Source organism: Equus caballus, chromosome 29 (genome assembly GCF_041296265.1).
Source record: "Equus caballus isolate H_3958 breed thoroughbred chromosome 29, TB-T2T, whole genome shotgun sequence".
Taxonomy (NCBI): Eukaryota; Metazoa; Chordata; class Mammalia; order Perissodactyla; family Equidae; genus Equus; species Equus caballus.
Genome location: NC_091712.1, coordinates 13,805,723 through 13,832,811, shown reverse-complemented (window position 1 = coordinate 13,832,811; position 27,089 = coordinate 13,805,723). Strand labels below are relative to the sequence as shown.

The 27,089-nt window shown below is 42.2% G+C and overlaps 1 protein-coding gene across 1 annotated transcript; it reads left to right on the top strand.

Annotated features, from left to right (window-relative positions):
* The first annotated feature begins 862 nt into the window (after positions 1-862).
* Positions 863-26,886, top strand: LOC111771240 (uncharacterized). Its single transcript, XM_070254852.1, has 5 exons — positions 863-986; positions 21,404-21,543; positions 23,519-23,714; positions 24,883-24,926; positions 26,513-26,886. Exons 1-5 carry the CDS (start codon positions 863-865, stop codon positions 26,771-26,773), a joined length of 765 nt encoding a protein of 254 aa, XP_070110953.1. The 3' UTR covers positions 26,774-26,886.
* Positions 26,887-27,089: the final 203 nt, after the last annotated feature.

Below are 27,089 nucleotides of genomic sequence, written 5' to 3'. Positions count from 1 at the left end.
CATATGCACATCCTTGAACATCCCCAGCATAGCAATTTGAGTCATTTGCCTTTGGGAGTTTAAAAGGCCACATACCGAGACAACAGGTCCCCGGGAGCAGGGGTGAACTTCTCCAAAGGCCAGACCAAGCAGTGTCGCCAGACCCTCAGCAGAGAGCTGAGCAAGATGGCCTGGAGTGCCTTGGGGACTTCAGCATGGCTCCGCCATGAAACAGAAGGAACAGGAGGGCTGATGCAGCCCCCATGAAGGGCCAAGGACTCTGGGACCCTGCAGACCCTGCAAAGGCTGCCCTTTCATCCTGCCTCCCTCAGAGACTCCAGGTCTCATGGTCCCGCGGCCCCTTCCTGTGGTGCCTGCGCTGGAGGGCCGTCTGGAGGGAGTGAAGGGCAGCCTCCTCGGCGCTTGGAACAGGCCAGGCTTACTGGTTTATGGGAGGACTGCATGACGGGACTCATTGTATGGTTTGTAGTGCGGGGTCGGCCCCCGGGCTGCCCCCTGCCCTTCCAGGTGCCTGCTCCCCCGGACCCCCAGTCCAGCTCCAACCAGGTTTCTCTGGCTGTTGATTGCCTCTGTGACCTGAGGACCCACCCAGCACAAACAACCTTCCGAGGCCTTTGGAGCCTGGCTTCCTTTAGCCCCTTCATAGAGTTGCCCCACTTCAGCTTATCCTGCAGGAGATATGATAATGCCTTACGCTGGAAGAGATAGCACTTCAGAATTTTCAAAATCCGCTTGCACAAGTTATTTGATCTTTGTGGCCATCTTGTACAGTGGACATTATGTCGGTTTTAAAGATGGAGACACCAAGATAGGAAGGACAGTGGGACCTTCCATAGTGTGTTTGATGTGGACAAGTCACAGCATGAGCCCGGGCGTGTCCCTGCTGGTCCAGAGCTGCTGCCCTGGGGCCCTGTCTCCCCGAGGCCCTGGACACAGCGAGGCCAGGCAGTGCAGGCTGGTGGTAAGGTCCGGGCTAGGTCGTACAGGTGAAGAGCCTATCATGGGAGCAGCTGGGCCTTGGTGCTGGTGCTGTGCCCGGAATACACTGTGCGCTTGATGTGCGTTGGTTCATCTGTCATCACAACAACCCTAGGGCTGGGGATCCTTATCATCCCTATTTTAGAGATGAAGAAACTGAGGCACAGAGAGACAAAGCAATTTCTTAGTGGTAGAAAGACAGGGACCATGATCTTAAGCACAATACCAAACTTCTTTTGAAACAGAGCTTGGCTCCTGGTAAGCTTTCAAAAAATGTTGGCTGCTCCTGTGGCTGTCTTAGGTGTGAGGTGGTGTGATAGCAGGGTCCCACCACCCACACCCCTCCTCTACAAGGCGTTCCCTGTGGCCAGAACACCAGTCAGGACTTCCGTTTGCTTGAATAGGACTTTTGTCCCCTGTGAAAATGCAAAGTCCCCCTGGGATGGCTTCCATTAAACATTAACTTGCTTCTATCCTTGGTGTCAGGGAGTCCAGAGGCTGTTTCCCTAGGGGGGTTTGGTGGGGGAGCGGGAGAGAGATCCTGACGACATTGCTTGGGGAACTGGGGAGGCACGTTGTCGCTGGTGGGGGTGTGGCAAAGCGGGGCAGGAATTGTGTAGAAGGGACTCGTCTATCTTACAGTGTCGCCCAGTGGCTGGAATGATTCCTGTTGTAGAAACTCATTAGTTCATTTTCTGAACCCTGTTTTCATGAATTGTTTTTGTGCTGTTATGTATTGGGGATCACAGACTAATAGGGCGTCTCTGACAAATGAGGAATTCAAAGTACAGAGAGGGCAGGCAACTAGGCAGCAAAAACCCAGCTCTAGCACCCCAGAATCCTGCCTCTCTGTAGGGATGCAGTCTGCATCCTGATGCTCTGATAACCTCACAAGGGGATACTGCATGCCACCCTGGCAGTCAATTAGACATTTTGGTGTTGAGTTTCCTCCTTGGCCTCAGCACAGGAGTGAGAGTCAAGGGCTCTTTCTTGCTAATTTTGGCACCAAGGTTGAGCCTTTCTGGTGGAGGGCTTGTCATTTAACTTGTAGCTTCCAGTCTCCTCTCCTGAAACCCAGGTTTAATGATGCTTGCCTGCCTTCCAGGTATGTGGTGAGGGTTAATTAGATAATGTTTGCATAGGGCTTTGAAGATGAAAGCACCGTATAATTGTTATTACATATCATCTCTTCCAGAAACCAGGAATGCTTCTGCTTCAGGGAACACTTGAGCGTGTCTTGACATGTATCACTCCCTTTAGGATAAAACATGTCAGGCATCGATGAACTACTGATATTGTGTAGAGGACAGAGGATCAAACAGTCAGAACAAACAACAGATACTGAGAGCTCCTTGGATCACCAGGAAGCAGCTGTCAGTGGGCATGGATGGAATGAGCCCACCCGTTCAGTTGCTAGCTGCCGGGCTGGACTCCCATAACTGGGTCCCAGCACAGGGGAACAAGGGTCAGTAAGAGAACCTCGAGGCCTCATAGGCCAGAAAGTGTTGAAACATGTGGGAGAGGCAAGGATGACATTTTAGAAGAGCTGGGGCGGGGCATGTCATGGGACGGAGGTTACTTAGGGTGAGAGACCCGTCTTACCATGTTTGAAATTATTTCAAGAGTGTCCTGATTGGTCTCCCTGCCTCTTGTGAGAATTCAAACACGTCAATCCACGTTCCTTCCACTGTTGGGCTAATTCCATGGTGCAAACCCCATGGCACACCTATGGCTTGTAGGCATTCAGTCCCATCCTCCCACCGGGAGAATGAAGTCTAGTCCTTTCAAACACTTCCTATGACCTTGAAGACCTGCTCTCATCTGTGTCCTATTAATTTTCCTACTCTTTTTCTTCACACACTTCTGTCTCCCAAACTCGCGCATGCCACCCTGCCATGCTCAGGCGAAAATGCCTGCCCCTCCCCAGTGCCTTTACCTACATGAATCCTGGACATTCAGCCCTGTTCCCAGTTCCTTGCTGACTCTTTCTCTGATTGTGCAGGTCTCAAGAGCCCCCTCCTTTCAGTCAACTCTGTTAAGCACTTATCCATATTTTCTTGTATTGGCACAAATCTGTTTACATGCATATTTAATATATTGCTATGTGAGCTGCAATGCCAGCGAGAGCAGGGTTTGTTTCTGACATTCACATAGTGCACTGGGTCAGCAAGTTTTAATCTCCATAAGGGAAAGAGCATCGCCAACGCTTAACACAGTGCCTGACGTACATTAGGTGCTTGTTCTGGTTATCTAGTCTTGAGTAACAAGTCACCCAAACTTAAAATAATAAAAATAGTCATTATTATTTATTATTGTATCTCTCTTGGTCCTGGGGATGACTTAGCTCATCTAGGTCGTCCTTGCCTGGGGTCTCCCATGTGACTGCAGTCAGATGGCGACTGGGTTGGGTTCATCTCAAGGTTCCTTCACTCACGTGCCTGTTGCCTTGACAGGGCAGATCAGACAGCTGGAAGAGCTGATGCTCCTTTGATATGTCTCTCTGTCTCTCTTTGGTTTGTCCATGTGGTCTCTCCAACATGTCACTTTCAGGGTAGCTGGACTTCTCACGTGATGACTGGAGCTCCAAAGGTATGTGTCCCAAGAGAACCTTGCTGAAGTGCATGCCTCTTTTCTAACATGTTCTGGAGGTTAAGCAGCATCACTTCCACTGCATTCTGTCTGTTAACAACATCATATGCCATCATATTCAAGGGGAGGGGAATTAACCTCCTTGATAGGGGAAGTGTCAAACAATATGTGGACATGTTTTAAAACTACTATAGTACTCAATAAGTACTTGTTGATTGATTGATTGAATGAATAAATGAATGCATGGCTATTTTTACTGTTTCCAATATGAGAGAAAGGCAATATAATAGAGGACCGAAAATTTCTTACTGTGTCCTTCAACACACCAAAAATATTTTTTATTTTTTTTAACATGCTTACAATTCATGGGAAAGTATGGATTTCTTTTGTCCTTTTCATAAGACCATGTTATGTTATGTTACAAACTTGAATTAATAGCTGTTGGCTTCATTTCTGTGGATATTAATTTCCTTCTGTGATTGCCCCAGAAAAACCTATTAGCAGTAGCTTTGATGAAACCTTGCCAGCGTCTGAAAAAACAACTTTGATAGTCTATCATCATTGGTACCTCTTACTTTTTGTTCATCTCATGCTAATGTACTATTTTGTTGGAGTGAATTAAGCAAGGTTTTAGAAACTTCATCCAAGCTTCTAAACTGCCGAGATCCCCCTAAGAGTAATGCAGTCAATGAAAGAATAACAGCTTTGATGTTGAGGAGATGCAAAAAGTACTCTCCCACTCCCACTCCACACCACCTTGGATCCTCTATGTCCAGCCCCTAAAGACTCTCCAGCTCCAGACATTGTTCTTGATGATCAAGAAAAAAGCTCTCTAAGCCCTGATTTATAGGACTTCAAAATTATGACTTTCTATTTTGATTTCTAGGATAAGAGTTGGTAGAACACGAGAATTTCTATCTGAGTTTTCCTTCCCCATTTCTAGACCTGAGCTAGTATCTTGGCTCTGTGGCTGGAGCTGCTTAGAGAAAGCCATTCCCATCAGAAGATAATGCTCTGACACTGTTCGTTGATTCAATGATATTGCTTGTTTACCTACGATGTGCCAGGGAGGCCCCAAAGAGGAGAAAACATTTCTTAAAGATGACTTTTGTGGGATAAGGTGGTTTCCAGACCAAGAAGTATTGAAGAGTGACTGCCGGGCTGAGGTGGCTCCAGGCGCAGGGAGAGTCCTGGCTGAACACATGGGAATGTGAACGGGGCCTGAGTCCAAGGGAGGGCAGATCCCTGAGATGGAGCAGGAGGCAAGGAGAGTATCTTAGTCCAGAAGGAGATGCTGGGATCTGATGTGGATGGCCTCAGATACCCTGCTCAGGGCTTTGTTCTATATCTTTTAGGAAATGGGAAGTTGGTTTAGGTGGGAGGAATTTTAATAGCGAAACAATAGAAATCACGCCTGAGATTTAGAATTATAGTGCTTGTAGCGATGTGGAGGTATGAGAGCAATTTGAAAGGGAGAGAAAAATTGAGTGAGGGAAACCATTCAGAGGGGAGCGTAGTGGTCCAGGAACTAGACAGCAAGCATGGACCTCAGCTGGAGAAGTGAGAACAGAGCAGGAAATGGAAGGAGACATCAGGAAGGCCAATTTGACAGGCCTCAGAGTCTGGTGTGGGGGTTGAGACAGAAGGAGGAGTTGAGAATAAATGTGAGTTTTCTGTCTTGAGGGTTTAGGTGGTTGATGACACCACTAACAGATCTAGGTGGCCCTGGAAAGGAGTAGGTCTGTGGGGGAAAACAGAGTTGGGGGCTGCTCGTGAGGAGTGTTAAGTCCCCCTCGGACACACACTGTTCCTGAGGCAAAGAGGTGTGCGGGTACGTGCCTTATCCTGTCGTCCCCATCGTCTCATCACAGCAGAGCAGGCTCCCAGCCATCATTCCCTTTTGCTTTTTTCATGATTCTTTTAAACTTAGTTATTCAAAGTGTGGTAGACCATAAGGACATCCCACACATGGGAGCTGGTTAGAAATGCACTGTCTAGGGTCCCACTACAGATCTGCTGAAGGAGAATCTTCCTCTTAACAAGTCCCCAAGTGGTGTGTGTGCACCTTGAAGTTCGACAAGCACTGCCTCAGAACTCTAGTCTCCCCTTCTCCACCTCCCTCCTGGCCATGTGTTGAATAACTTCATTGAATCTCAAATGCAAAATGATCTTCCTGTCTTCAGTTGAGCAGTCGGAGTCGCTATTATGGACGCACTTCTGAGATGGGAAGGAGAAACCGACTGCTGACTTGCCTTCCTGCTACTCGGGCCTCAGCGGTTCCTGGCGGGAGGGAAGCCCTGCATGTAAGACGCTGGGTCAGCGTGGTCAGGAGTCATTCCTTCTGGTAGATGGCACAAGCCCTGGGCAGGAGGCACTGCTTGTTTCTAAAGGCAGTCTTCTCCCCACGAGCGTGCTTGCTCCTACATGAATTCATTTTGCTCCTACATGAACTGCTCTTGTTAATCCTTGTACAATTGGGCAAAAGCTGCTGCAAAGACTACTCATGCCTTACCTTATGTTTTGTGGCTTACGGAACACCTGCCTTTATTTCTCTGTGTCTTCAGTTGCTAATCTCAGTGGGGTGGACTGAAACCTGCCAGGTTCAGTTTTCAGAAAAACTTATTCTTTACTCAGTTTAGTTTTTTCATATACTTCTGGGCTCTTCTTGCCTTACATAAATGGATGTGTTGCTTTTTACTAAGGAATTATGTCTTTTCTCAGTACTGACCTGCAGGCAAATGGAATAAGTAAAATTATTTTCTTTTACTGTAGGTAGGGCATCAGTGCCTGCGGTATGTTAGGTGGAGTTAAGAATATTGGTTGTCATCCTTGAGGGCTAGCTGAGAATGCATGGCAGGGTCTTCTTTCCTGCGCCACAGTCGGGAGACGAGTAGTTCTCTGTCTAGACACCCTCAGAAAGTATGTGGATCTGAGATTCTTTCCATGCCACTCACAGCAGGCTTGGTTATATGGGCTAGCTCTGTGTTCTGCAGTGTAGGCGGGAGGACACAGGGAACTTCTAACTGGGATCCCAGCTGCTGTGTCCACAAGTAATGGCAGTGAATGTGGCAGTTTCTCCCTTGGTCAAAAGATCTGGATATAATAAATGATGATACTGGTTTGTTTGCATGACCCCACCAAATGTCTTATCCTGAATTCAGAATTCCTCATAATGAGTAGAAATGGCTTCCATGTTATTTTAGAGGTTAAGAATTTTTTAAAATATATGACGAATTCTCTGTGTAGGTTACATTCCATTTCTTGACGGTGCATGCCTATCATGTCCCCTTTGTGGGTTATATTTTTTTGAAGAAATTGAGTTGTCTGAAAAAAAAGAAATTCTAATTTTCTTAGTATAATTCCATTCAAGTTATGTTTCAAACTGTTTCTCTTTGTATAACATATCTAGCCATTAGAACTACATGATCACTTCTTAAAACATTGCCTTAGGATCATTAAAGCAAACAGCATTAAAAAATAGCTTACAGCTTTAAAAAATAATGTGAAAATTTAGTGGTTTTTCTCCTCATACCACCACACAGACACACACGCGCGCGAGTGTTCCCACTTTCACACACAAAGAGCAGCTCCGTGGCAGGCGAATCAGCTGACTGTGTCGTGAGTGAGCACACAGGCCTGCTTCTTACATCTGTTTGGACCCAGCTGTTTCCGGGGAGCTTAAGCTGTTAGCTCGCATGCAAATACCTGCTTCGAGGGGCCTGAGACCTGTGCTGCTTTGGGCTGAAATTGATTGCTGAAGTTACAGGATTGAAATGCCTCAGGTGAAAAATTCAGTCAAAAGGGAAAGATTAAGGCGACAGCTCTGTAAAGCTGGCTGCCTGACAGCCGGGATGCTGAGGGGCGGGCGGAGCTGCTGCCAGTAAGGTCGGCGGAATTAACACTCAATTGCCCCTCGACTGTGAAAGGCTATCGAGGGGGTTGCCGCCCATCCGAATACACTTCTGACTTCAGTGAATTTCAGGTGACTCCTTTCTTTACATTAAATTAAAGAGAGGTAATTTACTTTCCCTTCCGCCTTCCATTTTAAGCTGTTCCCTTAATTATTTGTAACTGTTTTGGCCTTTAAGTGCACAAAATTGTAGTCCTCAGACCAAGCTACTCCTTGCTTTGCGTCACATTAAAAGAATCATTCCAGTCTCAGCCCCTTTTGTTTTTCCCCCCTTTGTCTCCCAACTGCATTACCAATTGTCTGGCTCCCACAGGCTGCTCATTCTTGGATGCTGAGTAGGCCTTCTCTTTCTACGTACGAATATCTATGACAGACATGTTTTCTATGTGCTCCGAACTTTATCTAAATATTATTGGACTGTATGCCATGTGGAACTTCTTACGTATTTTTTTTCTCAACACTGTTTTTCAGCTCTCTCCTTGGTCATTAATCATCTTTTGACCCTTGAATAGTATGTGTGCAGAACCACACTTTAAAAATATTTTTCCTTTATTTTGCTATTATAACAATCTTTATACATGTCTCTCTGTTTATTGAGTTCTCGGAGGTATGTATCCAGAAATTCCTGTGTTGTAGGGCATGTACTAGCACACTTTTACCACATACAGCTAGATTACTCACCAAAATGGCTGTAATAAGTATGCACAAAGCCACCAGCACACGTGACGCATCCTATTTCCCCTCGTGCTTGCAGACATTGGCCACTATCTGAATGATCATTTGTTGTCAGCGTAGCTCTAAATTGACGCCTCTGTTTTGGAATTCTCTGATTACCTGCCAACAGGGACAAGCGTCTATTCAGCTCAGCATCCCATCTCCACTTCAGCAGGTTGAGCGTTCATATCCTTTGTCCATTTTTCTATTGGGTTGTCTTTCTCGTTTTTACTGATTTATAGGAGCTTCTTAAATCTTTGGGTGTTAATCCTATCTTGGTGTACACATTGAAAATAACTTCTCTCCATCTATCTCCTGTCTTTTAACTTTGCTAACTGTGTATTTTGTGGAGCAGAAATCTTTAATTTTGATATAAGCAGATCTTCTTGTTTTCTCTTTACAGCTAGTGTTTTTTCTGACATGCTTGAAAAATCTTTCCTGATCTCAGGGTCATAAAATTATTTTACTTTTCCCCCAGCTAATAGCTTGTTTTATACTAAGGTTTCATACCCATCTGAATTTGTTTTTGCTTATAGGGTGAGGTAGGGATATAATTGAATTTTTCGTTACAATGAGCCGATTTTCCCAGCACCCTTGATTCAATCATACCTTTTTCTCAGCTTAGGAATGATGCCATTTCTATTACAGCTCAGTTTTGATGTGAGTATGGGTCTGTTTTTAAACTCTCGATCTTGTTCCATTGCTCAATTTTTTGGTAACTGGACCAGAAATATAATCTTTTAATTGTTATGGCATGTACCATGTCTTAATATCTGCTAGAGTCATTTTAACTACATCGATCTTGGTTTTCAGAATCCACTTGGAATTTTGATTGGAACCGCACTGGTTTAATATAATCCTTGGTCGCTTTTTGCTTTCTACCTCCATGCGTGTGGAATACTGTCCCTAAATAGTGCATGAACTCTGCAAAGTTAGTTTCAAAAGGTCTAAATTTCTACAGAAGGAATGAATTTCTGTGCTAAATCAAGCTTTCAGGTTCTTTAGTGGAATACCTGTGATGATGGTTTTGAGAAACTCTTCCCTCATGAGTCCTCATTCATTCATACGTGCACTGGCCCACTAACCAAACAATAAGTAAGCACCTTCTGTATATATAGCGGAATCCTAAGTGTTGTCAATGAACATGCCCAGGCTCCTACTTCACTCCCGTGTTTAGAGGACCCAACCGTCCTCCTTTGTCATGAGGGAGTGAGCTGCTGCTTGGACGATGAGACTTGAGGGGTCTGTATTCTGTATTAAATAACTCTTCTTGTGGATTTTAGTAAATGGTGTTGACACCGGCATGGCTTAATGTTGTCAGATTTAGTTCCAAATGTTGGAACATATTCTCTGGGGGTCTGGACTTTAGTCTCCATTCTGCCACCAATGAGCAGGTCAGTTCAGTGACGTCAGCCTCCGCTTCCTCATTTGTAGAATCAAGACATCAGATCAGGTGGTTTCTACGGCCTCTTGCAGTTCTAAAGTGAATGGATGATTCTTTGACAAGCGGAACACGGAAGCTCTTTGATTATACGTGGAAGGGTACCTGGGGGTCTGGGTGATGAAGCGACTGGCACTGAGTGGGTTAACTTCCTGAGGCAGGTAGATAAGGAGTAGAGTGCTGAAGGATGGGGGAGGGGAGGGTTGGGGTTCTTGAAGAATGTGGGAGGCGGGGTAGCTGCAAAGAAATGCAACCATGTAAGTAGAGGGTGAAAGGTAAATTTTTCTGGTTGAGATATATCTGAGCTGAAGTTGAAGATCAGTGAGCGGTGAGGGTGTCAGCTGTTGGTAGACCTTAAAATAATTAATGATAATGATATTATGGATAATAATGTGTGCCCTTTGTCTACTTATACAGTATAAAGTGAAGTAGTATGTTATCCATTTGATCTCTAGAATCCCATCTTTATGCATAGTAAGTATTCTTAGCTTTATTTTGCACATGAAGAAACTGAGGCACAGAAATTCAAACAGCCTGACTGCTGGCATGGTGCCAGTCACACTCATGTGTCTTCCAGCTCCAAAATGCCTCTAATTCTCACCTCACCACAGTGCTTGGAGCAGAGATGTAATTTGATGAGACAAGCATGCAGGAAGAGCCTGTGGCCCCTTCTGTGTCCAGGACTCAGAATGAACTCTCCTATGGCTTGTGGGTTTCCTGGCTGCCTTAAGCAAACAGTGCTCTGTGAAGGCCCCTTGATGAAGGAAGAATACACTCCACCCCCTTTTAAAAATATCTCAGCTTCTACCTGCTGTTGAGATAGACCTGCCATCCCAGGGCTTTCCAGACTCTTCTCACTTCCCCAGGTCAGATGGTGGTTGTGAAATGCTGCAGAGGGGAAACAAGCCCTGAATTCCTTTCCCGTTTGCGCTCCTGTGCTCTGCAGCCTCTCGTTTCATAGCATAGGAGAGTTGAGTTCGGTGGCATGTAATTGACACATCTTTTAGTTGGATGGCTAAGATGGCTAATTATCCTATTCTTAAAATAATGTAATGGAAGCCGATGGAGCCTGGCAAGGCTGTCCAAGCATTTGAGAAGCGCCTATTCTGTTCGGTGGGCTGAGCAGGGAGCTGCAGGCAGATGCACCTGGTAGCCTTCTGCTGGGCTCTGGGCTTGTCTCGCGATTTCCTGTCCAGGATGACGCACTTGGGAAGCTGTGTGTGCGTCTGTGTGTTTCAGAATAGTCGTTTCGATAGCACATCCCAAGAGCCAGCAGGGATTCCGTCTGTACTCATCAGAAATTTAGATGCCTTGAATTTAGATTTTTTTAAGATCAAAAAATTTCATTTTTCTTTCACGAGCGTTAATTCATGCTCATCTTTCTTTTTAAACCACACTAATTTTCAATATCCTAGGAAATGATTTGCCAAGAAAATAAAAGAGAAATAAAACGAGAGATTCTGTAATTTGCTGCTTTATGTTTCCAAAATTTAAGTTGACTATAGTCACTATTTCACTCATCTTTATGTTCCCAGAATCATTGCTAAATCCCCAGGTACCTCAAGGGAGAATGAAAAAGGGAGCAACTTTGCTTTCTACTACAAAAAAGAGACATTTCATGCCGATAGCAAAAGGTGCAATTATATGATTTGGTTATATGAGATTTTTCTGTTGGTAAGACTAGACTTTTGGTAGTGTGATTGAGTTAAAAAAATTACTGATGCCTGTCAGCAGATATTCTGATTTATTGTTATTAGAATATGTTAGGTGATTTAAATGTGAGCCACTGATGCCCAGACCATCCCTGACCTGAAGCTGCTCATTTATTAGGAACTAGATATGAGAAATAGAACAAGCAGGACATTTTTGATAATTAAAAATTATTATGAATCTTATGGTTTGTTTTATTTTTTATTAATGAAACTGCTTTAGATTTACAGAACAATCAAGCAGATAGTATAAAGAATTCCCATTTATCCCTTGCATACAGTTTTATCTATTATTGACATCTTACATTATTATGGTATACTTGTTATAGTTAATGAACCAATAGTAATATATTATTGTTAACTAAAGGCCATAGTTTATTCAGATTTCCTTAGTTTTTATCTACTGCACTTTATCTGTCTCAGAATCTCATCCAAGTCACTATATTACGTGTACTCACCATGTTTCCTTCTCAGCCGTAACAGTGTCTTAGACTTCCCTGATTCTTGATGATCTTGACTGTTTTCAGGATTACTGGCAGACTCATTGTAGGATGCCCCTCCACTGGAATTTGTGTGATGTTTTTCTTATCAATAGAGTGGGATTACAGGTTTTGAGGAGGAAGATCACAGAGGTGAAGTGTGACTTTCATCGTGTCGTATCCAGGGTATATAATTTCCATTGCTGATGTTGACCTTGATCGCCTGGCTGAGGTGGCGTCTCTCAGGCTGCTCCACTTTGCTCTCTGCCCACTTTCTCTACTGTCCTCTTTGGAAGGCCGCCAGGAGGCACAGCTCGCACTGAAGGAGGGGGGTGTTATGACCCCTCCCTTCACGATAAAGTATCTACATAATTTATTTGGAATTTTTATGCTTGAGAGATTTGTCTCTGTTCCCCTGTTTATTAATTTATTCAATTATTTATTTAGATCAGTAAGGGCTTATGGATATTTATTTTATATTTTAGGTTATAATCCAATACTATATTTTGTTGTCCAAATTTTTCCAGCTTTGGCCACTGGGAGTTCTTTCCCTTAGTTTCTGTGTCCCTTTGACATACCCTTATCTTTGTGGGATTTTATTTTCACATTTCTTTATTTTCTAGCACTACAAGATGCTCCAGGCTCATCATGTATATTTCCTGCCAAGTCCTAGAATCATCATGTCTCCAAAAAGCCCCGGTTCCTTTTCTTGAAGAATAGTATCAGAAATCAAGATCTGGAAGCTTATGGTTTCTCTTTAAAGAATTTGAAATTACATTGGGTAATTTCAAAACATTGGGTAGAAACTCTAATTTAATCAGCCTGGTCTGCTAATGTGCTGTTCTGGTTGACTGAATATTTTTATTAACTGGCGTTAATTCATGCGTGCTGTGACAGTTTTAGAAGAGAAGGTTTGTCTTCAGTTGCTTTTCAATTTATTCAAATGTGACTTGTGATATTCATGAATGACATGCCCTCACACATAGTCAGAAAGTGAACATAAGTTAACCTGGGTCAGTTATACTCAAGGCTCACTCTAGTATTTATTTTCAAGTTTTGCTTCTATGTATATAAAACATGCTTTTTTTCTACTCTCCCCCACCCCTAACTATAACTCTCCAACAGTGATGAAGGGAACCAGCCTCCTGGCATTCTGGGACCTTTGGGCTACAGAATCAGAAAATTTGTGGTACTATTTTTGACACCTACCCTATATTTTAGTAAAAAAGTAACATCATTTTAGTGTGATATGTTGCTACTAACTAGCTAGTAGAATCATTTAAACATTTGATCATAACTCTATGAAATTGTATGCACAGAACTTGAGGAAAATACACCAAAATGCTAGAAGTGATGCTTGGTTTCAAATGACATATGTGACTTTTTTTCTTTCCATTTTTAGTATTTGTCCAATTTACAAAGAAATGAGAATAAGTGAAAATGATAATTGAGAAAAACGTTTTAAATTTTAAGAATCTATATACTGTCAGCCATGAGACCAGTGTTGGCCTCCTGCTTTCCCAGGTCCCATCCAGCTGTCAGGCCAGCTTCAGCCAGGGTTTGTTCTCCTGGCAGCTCCTGTCTCCAATTCTGCCTTCATCAATCTCATAGAACTCTGCAGGGCTGGGAAATTTATTGTTAACCTCAATCCTCTCAGTATAATTTAGCGTCTTTTAAAATAGAGTTTATCAAACAAATTAATGACAAACTGGTGGAATGTGTAAGGGAAACATATTAAATCTGAGTTCATGCCCTTTGCTGTCCCCACACCCACAACTAGGGGATTTTATGCCAGACACGGTCAATGACCCCATGTAACCTTGGACAAATTATTTCACCTCTGGACCCCTGTTTCCTCATTCTGAAAAATTAAGAAGTTGAACTTGATAGATCTCTAAAGTCATTTCCACATTAAGACATGATATGGTCCCACTTGTTTATTTTTGCTTTTGTTGCCTGTGCTTTTGGTGTCAGATCCTAAAAGTCGCTGCTAAGACCAATATCAAAAGTAAACAAGTGGACTACATCAAAAACATGCTTCTGCACGGCAAAGGAAACAATAAACAAAATGAAAAGGCAACCTACTGCATGGGAGAAAATATTTGCAAACCATATGTCCAATAAGGTGTTAATATCCCAAAAATACAGAGAACGTTTAAAACTCAATAGTAAAAACCAAATAACTCCACGAAAGAAATGGGCAAAGGACCTGAACAGGCATTTTTCCAAAGAAAACATACAAATGGACAACAGGTATATGAAAAGATGCTCAATGTCACTCATCATCAGGGAAATGCAAACAAAAATCAAACACAACTGATTTCAGTATATTAATTTTGATTCCTGCAACTTTACTGAACTCACTTATTAGTTCAAATGGTTTTTTGGTGAAGTCTGTAGGGTTTTCTCTATATAGTATCAGGTCATCTGCAAATAGTGACAGTTTAACTTCTTTCTTTCCAATTTGGATATCTTTTATTTCTTTGTCTTGTCTCATTACTGTGGCTAGAACTTTCAATGTTATGTTGAATAAAAGTGGCAGGAGTGGGCATCTTTGCCTTGTTCCTAATCTTAGAGGAAATGCTCATATCTTTTCATTGTTGAGTATGATGTTAGTTATGTGTTTGTCATATATGGCCTTTACTATCTTGAGGTATGTCCCCTCTATGCCCCCTTTATTGAGCGTTTTTGTCATAAATGGAAGTTAAATTTTGTCAAAAGCTTTTTCTGCATCTATTGAGATGATCACATGATTTTTATTCTTTGTTTTGTTAATGTGGTTTATCACATTGATTGATTTGCAGATGTTGAACCATCTTTGCCTCCCTGGGATAAATCCCACTTGATCCTTTTAATGTGTTGTTGAATTTGGTTTGCTAATATTTTGTTGGGGACTTTTGCATCTATGGTCACCAGGGACATTAGCCTGTAATTTTCTTTCTTTTTTTTTTTTTTGTAGTGGCTTTGTCTGGTTTTGATATCAGGGGAGTGCTGGCTTCATAGAATGAGTTTGGAAGTGTTCCTTGCTCTTCAATTTTTTGGAATGGTTTGAGAAGAATAGGTACTAATTCTTTTTTAAATGTTTGGTAGAATTTACCTGAAAGCCATGTGGTCCTGGACTTTTGTTTCTTGGAAGTTTTTTGATTACTTATTCAATTTCATTACTAGTAATCAGTCTGTTCAGATTTTCTATTTCTTCCTCACTAAGTCTTGGAAGGTTGTATGTTTCTAGGAATTTATCCATTTCTTCTAGGTTGTCCAATTTGTTGGCAGATAGTTGCTTGTAGTAGTCTCACGATCCTTTGTTTTTCTGTGGTGTTGGCTGTAACTTCCTTCATTTATTATTTTATTTATTTAGGCCCTCTCTCTTTTTTTTCTTGATGAGTCTGGCTAGAGGTTTATCAATTTTGTTTATCTTTTCAAAGAACTGACTCTTAGTTTCATTGATCTTTTGTACTGTTTTTTGTCTCTATTTCATTTATTTCTGCTCTGGTCTTTATTATTTCCCTCCTTCTACTAACTTTGGGTTTTGTTTGTCCTTCTTTTTCTACTTCCTTTAGGTGCAAGGTTAGGTTATTTGTTTGAGATTTTTCTTGTTTCCTGTGGTAGGCCTGCATTGCTGTAAACTTCCTTCTTACAACTGCTCTTGCTGCATCCCACAGATTTTGGAATGTTGTGTTACCATTTTCATTTGTCTCAAGGTATTTTTGATTTCCTCTTTAATTTTTTTCAATGACCCATTGGTTGTTTAGGAGCATGTTGTTTAGATTCCACGTGAGGAAATAACAAATATTTAATTTTATTTTTCATATTATGTGCTTGCTCATTTGTCCCTTATTAGGACAAACGAGCAGCCTTATCTTCCTCAGGCAGAAACTTTTAGGGCAGTAGTTTCTAAAGATTTGGTTCCAGGACCGTATCACTGCCACTAAAGTCTTAAGAGAGGCAACTCATTGAATACACACCTTGTTTGTGATTCACTAACAGCTTGAGTCACAAATGAGGTGATAACTGTTTTTGATAAGGCATTACTTTTTATCAGGAACACCTTTAGAACATTATTATTTAGAAAGCAATGATAACATGTGAACTGATAGAAGCGAACTTAGAGAGCATCTTATGCAAACTTGTCATGTGATAGATGAGAAAACCAAACCACTTTGTTCAGGATTACACAGCTGGTTAGCAGTGGGATTCTTGTAGTCCAGGCAGCTTGACTGGTAAACTATACCACAAAATCCAATGATCAATTTATAATGGACCCTAGAATGTAGAATACCATGTAGGTACCCTGAGGCAGAGGATACATGTTATAGTTATCACTATTTCCCTATTGCCTAGAATATTGCTTAGAGTATTATATAAATATTCAATAAATAGTTGTTAGATGCTTGACCCTGAACAAATATCATGGATCACTCTGAGAATGCCTAGGGTTTAGCAAATGCACTTTTGTAACATAACATTCAACATTCATTCCATTAGTGTTTGTTGAAGACCCAACACATGACGAGCACTGGACTAGCCTCCAGGGCTACAGCTGTGGGCAGGAGTGGGTACGGTCTCACTCTTCACAGAGCTTGCAGTCTCATTGGGGTAGCAAAAGAAACGGAAAAATACAGGTAGATTACGAAAGTAACGAGTGCTATAAAGTAAAGGAACAGTCTCTGAAGACCCACGATAAAAGGATCTGACTGGTCAGGGAGGCCAGAGAAGGCTCCTCGGAGTCAGAGGGCTCTGCTTTGAGATGTCAGGGAGGAGGCATTGACTGGCGAAAGGAAGGCGGCACCATTTGTTATGTTTGTTTATGCTGAGAGTGAAGATAATCACTGAAGGGTTTTAGGAGTGTGTGTGTGTATGTGTGTGTGTGTGCAAGAGACACGATCAGAACTGACATTTACCAAGAATCCTTTCCACTGTAGTATGGTAAATAGTTTGGGGAAAAACGGCAGTGGATTAGAGCCTCAAGGTCCTTAAAGTAGACATTCAAGCCCAGACAATGGAGTTAGAGATATCCCAGAGGCCTGGGGATGGAATAGAGATGGGGGATGAAGAAAAGAAAGGGGCCAAGGATTCCTCCTTATTTCTGGCTTGAGAAGATGGATGAATTTCGGCGCTGTGTCTTCTCTGAGGTAAAGAGTAAAAGAGAGTGATCAGGTACAAAAACCAGGGTGGCGATCATGGTGAGGAGGTGGGTGTTGAAGATCACGATAATGATGGATTTAAGATTTTCTTGAAAAATTAGACTGCTCTCGAAAATTCTGGATTTGACTTTATGGTATTCTGAAGTCTTTTATAGAGTTATACACAGATTCTTTCTATTCAGGTCAAGGTCTTTGAGTGCAATCACAGAGTGATAGATGGGGGAGGCAGGCAGGAGAGCATCCTGTTCATTTTAGAGTGGAGGAAACTGAGGCCCAGAGAGCTAAAATGCCTTCCCTTAGGGCCTCCAGTGGATTAGTGACAGAACTGGAAGCAGAAGTGCATCCTGTCAGCACAGGGCCTTTGCACTGCACCAACTGCCTTTTAATCTCCTCATTCTTATTGCTGAATAAAACTTGAATTTTTAACATTCAGTATTTGGATTGAGTTCAGGTTTGGGAAAAATATGATGAGAAAAAGAAGAAGAATCCTTTCTCCCCTCACTTTTACTGAACATCCTTAAGCCCCCCTGGGGATCTGGAGGTTGGTGAGATTCCTTTTATACCAATCCACCACCTGTTTGGGACCAATAGACTTTAATTAGAAACCAGTATTTTATCTCATATTTCAGACTCACATTCCAGAAATGTGTCATGCCAGCATGTGGCCCAGGCTGGCACTCTGCAAAATATTGTTTCACCATGGAAGAACACCTAGAAATGTTCTGTTTTGCTAGTATTGTGGAAATACATTTATGATCTAGAATTCTTGGAAAATTTTGACTGCACAATATTTGCATTTTTTATTACAATAAAATTATTCTGCTAGAAAGACATATGTACCTCCTCTCTGGCTATGTCTAACGTGGCAGAGTTGGGGGAGGCAGAAATGTGAGGTAGTTACCCAGGTAAGTCAGTGAAAAATGTGTTTACTTCCCCAAGAGTTGAAATATTTCATATTTGTCCAAAATAAAAATCATAAGTTATAATTCTATTCTTTTCTTTAGTACTATATATTCAATCCTTGAAATCATGCTATGACCTGGCTGAGCTGATTACTTTAAAGATTATCTTCAAGTAGATTGGTCCAATTTGATTAATTCTTTACTGGAGTTTTTAAGAATCATCTAGACAATGGCTGATTTTATTATGCTTCTGCTTTCCCTTAGCCAAAAGGAAGGCCCGTATAACAAATAGACGTTTCTGTTTGAAATAGGTGGATGTCTGAATTTTCCTTCAGGACTCCTCCTCTGGGCCAAGGTCAGGCTGGGCCAGTGTACACTGTTAAAAAAGAGACAACGGGCCCAAATGGAATCACTTGTGCTAAACCCTGCGTCAGCAAACCAAGACTTAACATTAACCTAATTGTAGTTCCAACCTGCCCCTGAGTGTAAGCTTTGCCCAAGAACCTGGGATTCCCTGGTCAGCACTGGTAAGGGAAGCTGCCTTGTATACCCCTCCCGTTCCCTCGAGGAGGGCCGCCTTACCTGCGAAAACACATTCTTTACTAACAATTTCCTTCTCCACCCCCTCTCTGCCTTGAAGACTTTTCCCTTTCTGTAGCTCTTTGGGGTGCCCTTCTACTTGCTGGGTGGGATGCTGCCCGATTCGTGTTCAGTAAAGCCAACTAGAGCCTCAGATTTACTCAGTTATGTAACAACACACACACTTTCCAGGGTTGGCTGCACTGTAGGCTGAGTAGGCAGTTGTCAAGTAAGGTGAACTGAGGGACACTAGGAGGATCCGAGGCCCCAAATGTCTTAACTTTCTGTCCCCAGGATGGCACTATTTGTGCATTGTTCCTTTGCATAATCAATTTTTTTTTTTTAAAGATTTTATTTTTTTCCTTTTTCTCCCCAAAGCTCCCCGGTACATAGTTGTGTATTCTTCGTTGTGGGTCCTTCTAGTTGTGGCATGTGGGACGCTGCCTCAGCGTGGTTTGATGAGCAGTGCCATGTCCGCGCCCAGGATCCGAACCAACGAAACACTGGGCCGCCTGCAGCGGAGCGCGCGAACTTAACCACTCGGCCACGGGGCCAGCCCCATGCATAGTCAATTTTTAATGGAACCCAATAGATTGGCATATATTTTTAGATAGAACCTAATAGATTGATATAATATCATCTCATGCCTTTATCAGCAAAAAGGAAGGTTGCATCTTATTAATGTAGCTTGGGAACAGGTGATTGATATGTGATAATGGGGTGCTAAAGGGGTCACTGGGAATGCAGCAAGATATCAACATCACCTGCTTCCTAAGTTTTCCCAGCACTGGGGAGCTATAGCAACAACTTAATGCTTCAGTTGGGCATTCATATTGCTGTGACACCACAGTGATGTCAGAAAGTATGCTTACTCTTTACAGAGGGAGTGTGAAATATTTGGTATATATGTTTACTATTTTAGGTCTCATCTAAAGCCGTGGGGTCTTGTGGATTCCAGTGTCCTAAGCTGAAGACTGGAGCTTTGAATTTCTTGGTCCTGTCACCATTCTTTTTCTTACCTTAGCAACTCCAGAGTGCCTCATTTTATTTTATTTTTTACCTTTTTTTTTGAGGAAGATTAGCCCCGAGCTAACTACTACCAATCCTCTTCTTTTTTCTGAGGAAGACTGGCCCTGAGCTAACATCCATGTCCATCTTCCTCTACTTTATACATGGGACGCCTACCACAGCATGCATGGCTTTTGCCAAGTGCTTGGTCCCATGTCCGCACTGGCGATCTGAACTGGTGAACCCCGGGCTGCTGAGAAGCAGAATGTGCGAACTTAACCGCTGCGCCACCGGGCCAGCCCCAAGAGTACTTCATTTTATGTCACAGTTGTAGTGATCATATATTTTTTCCAGCTTTATTGAGGTATAAGTGACAAATAAAAATCGTATATATATAAGATGTACAACTGGATTTTTTATTTTGGCTTCACGCTACCTTTATTCATCCCTCTCACCACCTGATGCCAACAGCAGACTGGGACTGACCAGGGGCCGGGGGACCCCTGAGAACACAGGAGAGGAGGCAGGGCCTTGGGAGAGACAAGGGGCAAGACAGGCCTCCCAGAGACCTGAGCACAAGTGGGCCAATGCAGGACGGAACTTGAGGCCCTGGTGCTGCTGCCATGTGAGGAGACCTGACCCCAGTGCTGGGAGAAGGCGGACAGTGGGGGGATGTTCTGCTGGGAGTGAGGCCTTCCTTTTCTGGGAGCAGGGCCACTGGCAAAAGGCGGGAGATTCAGACTGAGACAAGGCCGACTGGAGAGAGCGTCAAGGTATCCCCTGCCGCTAGAATGGGGCTCAGGGAATAGGGCAAGTGTTTGAGAGCGCTGCCTTCGGCTGCAGCTTAAAAACCTGAGGTTAGGCTCACATGAAGGGGGTGCCACAATTCTCCTGGAGGTGGAGGAGGGACAGAGTTTCTGGCAGAGGGAGATGGTTGGAGAGCTACCATCGCCAGACCCCAAGATCAGGCTAGCAGTTGGCGGGGGTTGGCCTCTGGCTCCCTGGGGTCAGAGGGGCCCAACACCCTGACTGGAGTCTGGCCTTGTCTCATTCCTGCTTTGAATACCTAGTAAAAGAATGCATTCAGATGTGAGCAACAGAAAACTCAACTCAAATGACCTGACATTAAGGGAAAATTATCATCTCTGATAAGGAGCTTAGAGGAAGAACAGGTCTGTGGGACGTTAATTCAGTGGCTCTACAGATTACCAAGGGTCGAGGCTTTTCATCACCTTTTCTCTCTGCCATCCTCAACATGCTGCCCTTTGTTCTCAGACTTGCTCTTTCATGATTGCAAGATGGCCTATGCATCTCACACAACATTGTGTAGAGGCTGGAGGAGGAAAGAGAGCTTGTTCCTTTTCATGTTCAGTCTTAAGAGGGAGGAAAGTGTCCCCAGGAGAACTAGCAGCAATCTCGTGTCTTTTGAGCCTGAGCTGCAACTTATGCTCTTCCGGACCCACTCACTGGCAAAGGAATTGGGATCGCCTGACTCGGAGAAGGCCCGTCTTCCCTGAGCACACAGCCACGCCATGCTCAGTTGAGCTGGGGTTCTGGAGCAAGGAGCGAGTGGAGGTAGGCAACCAACAGCTGTCTGCCATGGGCTTCCAGTCCTGACAGTCTGGAGAATTCCACACTCTGGTCAAACTGTTCAGATGATTGCATCGTGCCAAGAGCTTCCATTTTGCTTTAAATGAGGCCGCTTACGGACAGAACAGGGCATCAGAGATGGGACCTCAGGTGCCAATTCTGCTCGTGTGGTTTGGTCTCAAGCCTGTCTAGGTCTGACTTTATGTTTGTGCAAAATAGGGGGATGGGTATATGACCTCTGCCATTTCTTCCAGTGCTATCTAAGCCTTCCCGCTTGTTTAAGTGATCTAACTGATAACAAACTCTCAGAGAGGAGCTTCTGGTGGACGAGGTGTTCCTGGTGGCGTGTTTTTCATCCAGGTGCTGCTGTGTGTAATGGAACTAGTTTCACAGACCCAAGTTTTCTGGCTCAACCTTCCAAGCTGCTTCAGCTTCAAAACCTGACCTTCCTCGGTGAGTCTGAGGCGATTAATACTGGAGACCTGCTACTAACTTGTGAGGTGGGTGACCTAGAGGCAAAAATCTTATTGAGTTTAGTTTTATAAAGGGAAGGCTTGTGGGAGAAGCAGTTGTGCTCACTTAGGCTAATAGGTTAGGAAGATCCAGTAATTCTGGAAAATGTGCCTTTGCATGATTAGAGAGCAGACCAGTGAAAACTACAAAATAAATGTGAATGGCATAACTGAGTTTTGAGTTTTAAGATGTATGATGTATTGAATTCTAACTATTTAAATAGAATTAAGATAGAAATACACTATGTAAAATTTTAACCTTCTCTCATCCTTTTTTCCTATAAGGAAAAAATATCTAACAGAAATAGAAAGCAAACAAGTTAAAAAAACAAAAAAAAGGAACTCATTTCCAGTAAAGGAAATATGTAACAAGTAGTTACAGAAATGTCTATAAAGGTTTCAATTTTTTCAGGTTATGGTGCACATTCCCAGACACATTGCTTAATAATGATTATCTTGGACACAGTCAGGTTTTTCTTGTCACTGTTTGCTTCTTTCCATGAAGCAAACATCTGGGGGAAATGTCTTAAACTGGATACTTTACTTCCTAAAAATAATAAAACACAGAGTTTTACATCCTTTCAATTTTTTGGTACTAAGTAAATCTATGTTCTCATATTGCATCTGTAGTTTGACTCCTGCTTCATCTCTATATGAAAGTTTCTTTTAACGTGGTTATTTGAAGAAATAATTTATTAATAAGTATTTGAGCATTTAGTGGAATGTAGAACAAACCTCTAGTTACATGCCCAAAGTTTTAAACTTTCTCTGGATGCTTGATATTGTGTAGGTCTATATAAAATATAATAGATTACGATAATACGGTTGATTTTTAGTGTAAATCACGCCTAACCCACAAGCGGCACTTATCAAATGAGTGAATAACAGTTTCAAAGAAATGAGAGCCTCATCAATGTTTTGTGAGTACGTGGTGCTGTAATTATTTAAGTCTACCCATTAGAGTATCAGCTCAAGTTTTGGGAGAAAATTGAACCATTTGGAGCCACTAAATTCCCGGTAGACAAGTTGTCGCTGCTATGCTGTGGCTAGAAGTCTCCGGCATCTGCCTGAAGGCTGCCGAAGCTAGAGGAATCCAGCAGTTCTTTGGTCCCTGCTGGGTTTCAGATGGACTGTCATAGACACTCAGATGAACTACAGATATCTTCTCCAGCAGCAGATGTTATATGTAACAAAACCCAAACCAAGTCAAAACTATGACTTGAACACAATTTATAAACATTGCCTTTACATTTTGCTAAAGTTATCTGTGTTTTTGTTATATATTGCTAGGGGGCAGGGTTAAAAGTCCTATGACATTCATTCTAAATTAACAGCTGGAAAATGCTCAGAAATTGACAAAGCGTTACATTCTTTTTTAAAATTTCTTGTTCAGTAAATAACTGATAAATTTTCTAGTTGGCAAAAATGAAGAGCTGATCAAGATGCTATTATTAATAACAGTATTGTTATGAATAAAAATACGATTTTAGTTTGAAAACATTTTCTTAATCTTTTCCAAGCCCTTTTGTAATTTGCTGAAGCTGATGGTTGAAAAATAAAAGACAATAAAATAATTACTTTGTCTACCTAAGACTCATCATTTTCCCTGAGATAATGGTTGTTTTGATGCTGTGAATAATAAACTGAAAAAAGAAAACAAGTATTTTGAGAATCTGTTATGAACCAGTCCTTTTCAATGAATCCTGGGGGCGATATGCAGTATTCTCCTCATTTTAAAAAGGAGGGAGGTGTGGCTTGGGATGGTTCAACCGTTTGCTCCAATTCTCCCCACTGACAAGTGGCAGTCCTAGGGTTGAGCACGCATTTGTCTGCCTCCAATGCCTCACTCCTTGACATGCCGTCCAGACAGAGCGTGGGGAATTTTGCCTCTATCACCAATGCTCTGAAAGAAACTCAACTCTGTCAGTCAGACATAAGCTCCTGTGTGTTGCTTTTCTTCCAGAGATCTCCAATTACGGATGAACAATCTGGTGTGATGGTTACTATCTCATGCTTATTAAACAGAGTCGCACAGTCTTTGGGGCAGTGGAGAGAGGAACAATTGCAGAGCCAAGGGATGTTCCCAGAGCATGGAAGCCGTTCTCAGAAGCCTGCCGAAAGGAAGCTTCTGCAGCGTCCTCTACGTCCCGGCAGTGAAGGTGCAATTTCTAGGTCTAACAGTTGCCTCTTTCAGACGTTTCTGAAGCTGTGGTCTCTTCCAAAATATGAAAAATTATATAAGGCAGTGAGAAATAGTTTACTCTTTCTTTAAGGACTGTGAAAGTTTCTTTTCAAAGTGTCATAGGGTCTTAGAGGGCAATGCCCCGCTGTGTAATTTCAGTGTATATGAAAGTTTGGAAAGTAGCAAGGCAAAATGTTTGTGCTGTGTTGATTAGACCACAAACAGTAGAAAGTTCGAGTAAGGCTGGTGCCAGACACGTGAAGCAAAGCCGGCTTGGTGTCTACACGAATTAGGTGCATTGTAAAAAAATTCACTAATCTCAAACTTTTAATTCTTCATCCTTGAACGTTTTAATCATCTGTTCTAGCCATTACTGCGTGTTTGTGTGTGCTCTTATGTGTATGTAGGTGCGTGTGTCATGTGAGTGTGTTTTTTGTGTCTATGTATGTGCTTGTGTAGGGGTGTGTGTAGGAGTATGTGTCTGTGTGTGTGCATGTATGTGTTTGTATACGTATGTGAGTATTTGTATCATATAGTTGTGCTTTTGTGTGTATGGATGTATATACATGTGTGTATGCGTGAATCTGTATTTGTACGCGTGTAGGTATGTGTTTGTGTGTATATATGGTATGTACGTGTGTTTCTGTGTGTGTATATGTGTATGTGCATGTGTGCATCTGTGTGTATATGTGTATGTGCATGTGTGTAGGTAGGCGTGTTGCGCGTCTATGTATGTATGCGTGTGTATGTGTGTATGTATGGGTGGACGTATGTGTATGTATATCTGCATGTGTTTGTGTGATGTGTATCTATGTGTGTTTGTGTCTACGCATATCTGTGTGTGTGTTTGTATGTGTGTGTACTCACCTTGCTTTGCTTTACTCAGGCTCCCTCTTTGAATTCAAATGCCCTAATGGATCTTTCCCTAGACATTTTCAAGGCAGTTTCCTGAAGATGATCTTGCTTCCTCTTCATTGCGAAGGCTGTTACATAGGAAATTGTAGAACCTGCTGTTTTTCCATAAATGTTGAAAATTCCACACACAAGTAGGTGGAGCACTCGACTTGGAGTCAGAAGACCTGAGTAAAGCCTCATTTCTGCTACTGCCTCATGGTGTCAACCTGACAAGTTTTCTTTTTCTTCAGGCGCCATTCAAGAGGAGTGGACAAAGACCGAAGGTCCTGCCACTGTAAGCATCTCGTCAAACGTCATTGCGCATGGTGGGTGGGAGATCAGGGGAGCAGTGAGCGTGCTTTACTGTGGCCGCTGGCTTTGTTCCTGATGATCCTCAGGGACTCTAGACAACTGAGAGTTGATTCTAATTTTACAAAACCTGCAAATTTACAAAAATGACCCATTACATCTTCTGCTAAAACTGAGATCCTGTAATCATACCCTAAATATGCGTAAAATAAATATATTATCTTCTGTAAATTCAAAGTTTAAAAATAATTTAGTAAAAAATAAGTTATTAATTGTTTATTAAATAAGAAAAACTACCAGCAAAACATAGCATATTCCCACTCATAAAATATGAACTAGAAATATGTGGGAGCATTGAAGACTGCATGGCGAAGGCATTTTTGCTATACGATGTCCATTGGTACAAACGTTTCCTAGATTTATAGAAATAGTGAAAGCGTTTTTTAAAATTTCAAATTCTTCACAGGAAAAATAAAAATCATATTGATATTTGCTTTCTAGCCACCATTGGTGAGGAGATAACTGGAGGCGATAAACCCTTCTTTAGCATATTATGGCTCTGACACAGGTTAATAAAATAACACCTGAACATTATATAGAATTTAACATTTTCAAAGAGACCTTGCTATAGCAGGTGCTCAAGAAATATTTAGATTCAGATGTAGTTAATTTTTGAGTCAGTGTTAGACACCAGGTGAGAAACTGCATCTACATTCATCTAATAATTTAGGTGTATTTTTTGTTCCAGTTTTATAGATAAGAGAGTAGAAGAAATGAAATCTAAGTGATGTTGTTTACTTTAGCCACTAGGAATCTTAGCACCTAATTTAAAACCCCAACTGGTACCCATAGCATATACGTTTTGTAGATTACTTTATTCATCTTTTCTTACATTTTTCGTATCCACGTTATTTTTTAATCTGTTTTATATCTCTGTAAATCACCTTGTTCCCTGTTTTTCTTTGGTTTTTGATTCTGTTTTTAAAAGGAGAGGAAATCAAATTGATGGAGTAAGTGATAAATGATGGTAGCCTTTGCCTGAGCTCTTGTTCTGTTGCTGGTCTTCCAGCCTCAGAGCCAGGCTGGAACCCAGCCTACCTGCTTCCCTTCCTTGAGGGCTAGATTCTGAATGATCACGCAAACATCAAGTGGGATTACTCTTTTAAAAACTGCAACTCCACCCTCAAATAATTCACGAATGAGTTGGTGGGGAAGAAAGAGAAGAGGAAAAATTGAAAGGGAAAGCAAACATGCTAATGGAAGGAGAAGCCATTTAAGCAGCATTCAGGAACAGGGAGGGAGCCATCCCAGGCTTGCCTCCTTTCTTTGCTTCTCCTGTCAATCCCCTTGAAGTCTGCAGCCTTGAAGTCAGAGACCAGACTCAACTTAAATGGAGTTAAAGGAGAGAAGGCAAGTCTGGTCACGCAAGTCTCCAGATCAGGGGGAGTTTCTTCCAAATGGGGTAATTTGGTTAACAAGTGGCACTTTTCCAGACATCAAAAGGCAGACGGGAGTGGAAAAAAAAGCACCAAATGCACTTAACCAACCTAATTGAACGTATTTTGTCAACAGGCTGCTGTGAGACCTTCTGCTATAGACACCAGCTTGCGCAGCAGCAGCTCAGACTCAGTCGGTGCAGCTGCAAACTCAGAACGTGTCAAGTCTAAAGTGGCGAGACGCTTCCTGAACCACACCACAGACCCGGTGTCATCAGTCGCAGTTGTTCTCTGTAATTGGCACCTCTCTGTTTACGCAACTCCACGTATACCAGACAACGTGATTTTCAGTTTACTGACATTCTCTAGAGTAAGAAAAAGAGAGAGAGAGAAATGACTGAAAAAATTGCCTTCCATACAGGTGTTTCTTGATTGTGTTTGTTAAAGATATAAATAAGTGAATGAACAATAAATGATGAAGCCAATAAAATAGATATTCTTGACCAAGGGCCTGATGCAAAAATGTTGTACAATTTTTGTTAGAGAGAGAGGCTCCTAATTTGGTCAGAGATATAACCTATCTTTTAATGCAGAAGTGCCGTATAACAGAGGTTTAGTGATGTAGAAATTTGGAAAGCTATGACTTTGGATGTTATTTTTACTAGAGAGAACCAACATCATACAGGATCAATTATAACACTGAGAATATTCCT

Coding starts and splice junctions, on each gene's coding strand:
- LOC111771240 (XM_070254852.1), top strand. CDS start 863: ATGAGCCCGGGCGTGTCCCTGCTGGTCCAGAGCTGCTGCCCTGGGGCC. Junction 987..21,403: donor GTCCGGGCTAGGTCGTACAG/GTGAAGAGCCTA, acceptor TTTTTCATCCAG/GTGCTGCTGTGTGTAATGGA. Junction 21,544..23,518: donor ACCTGCTACTAACTTGTGAG/GTGGGTGACCTA, acceptor CTTTTCTTCCAG/AGATCTCCAATTACGGATGA.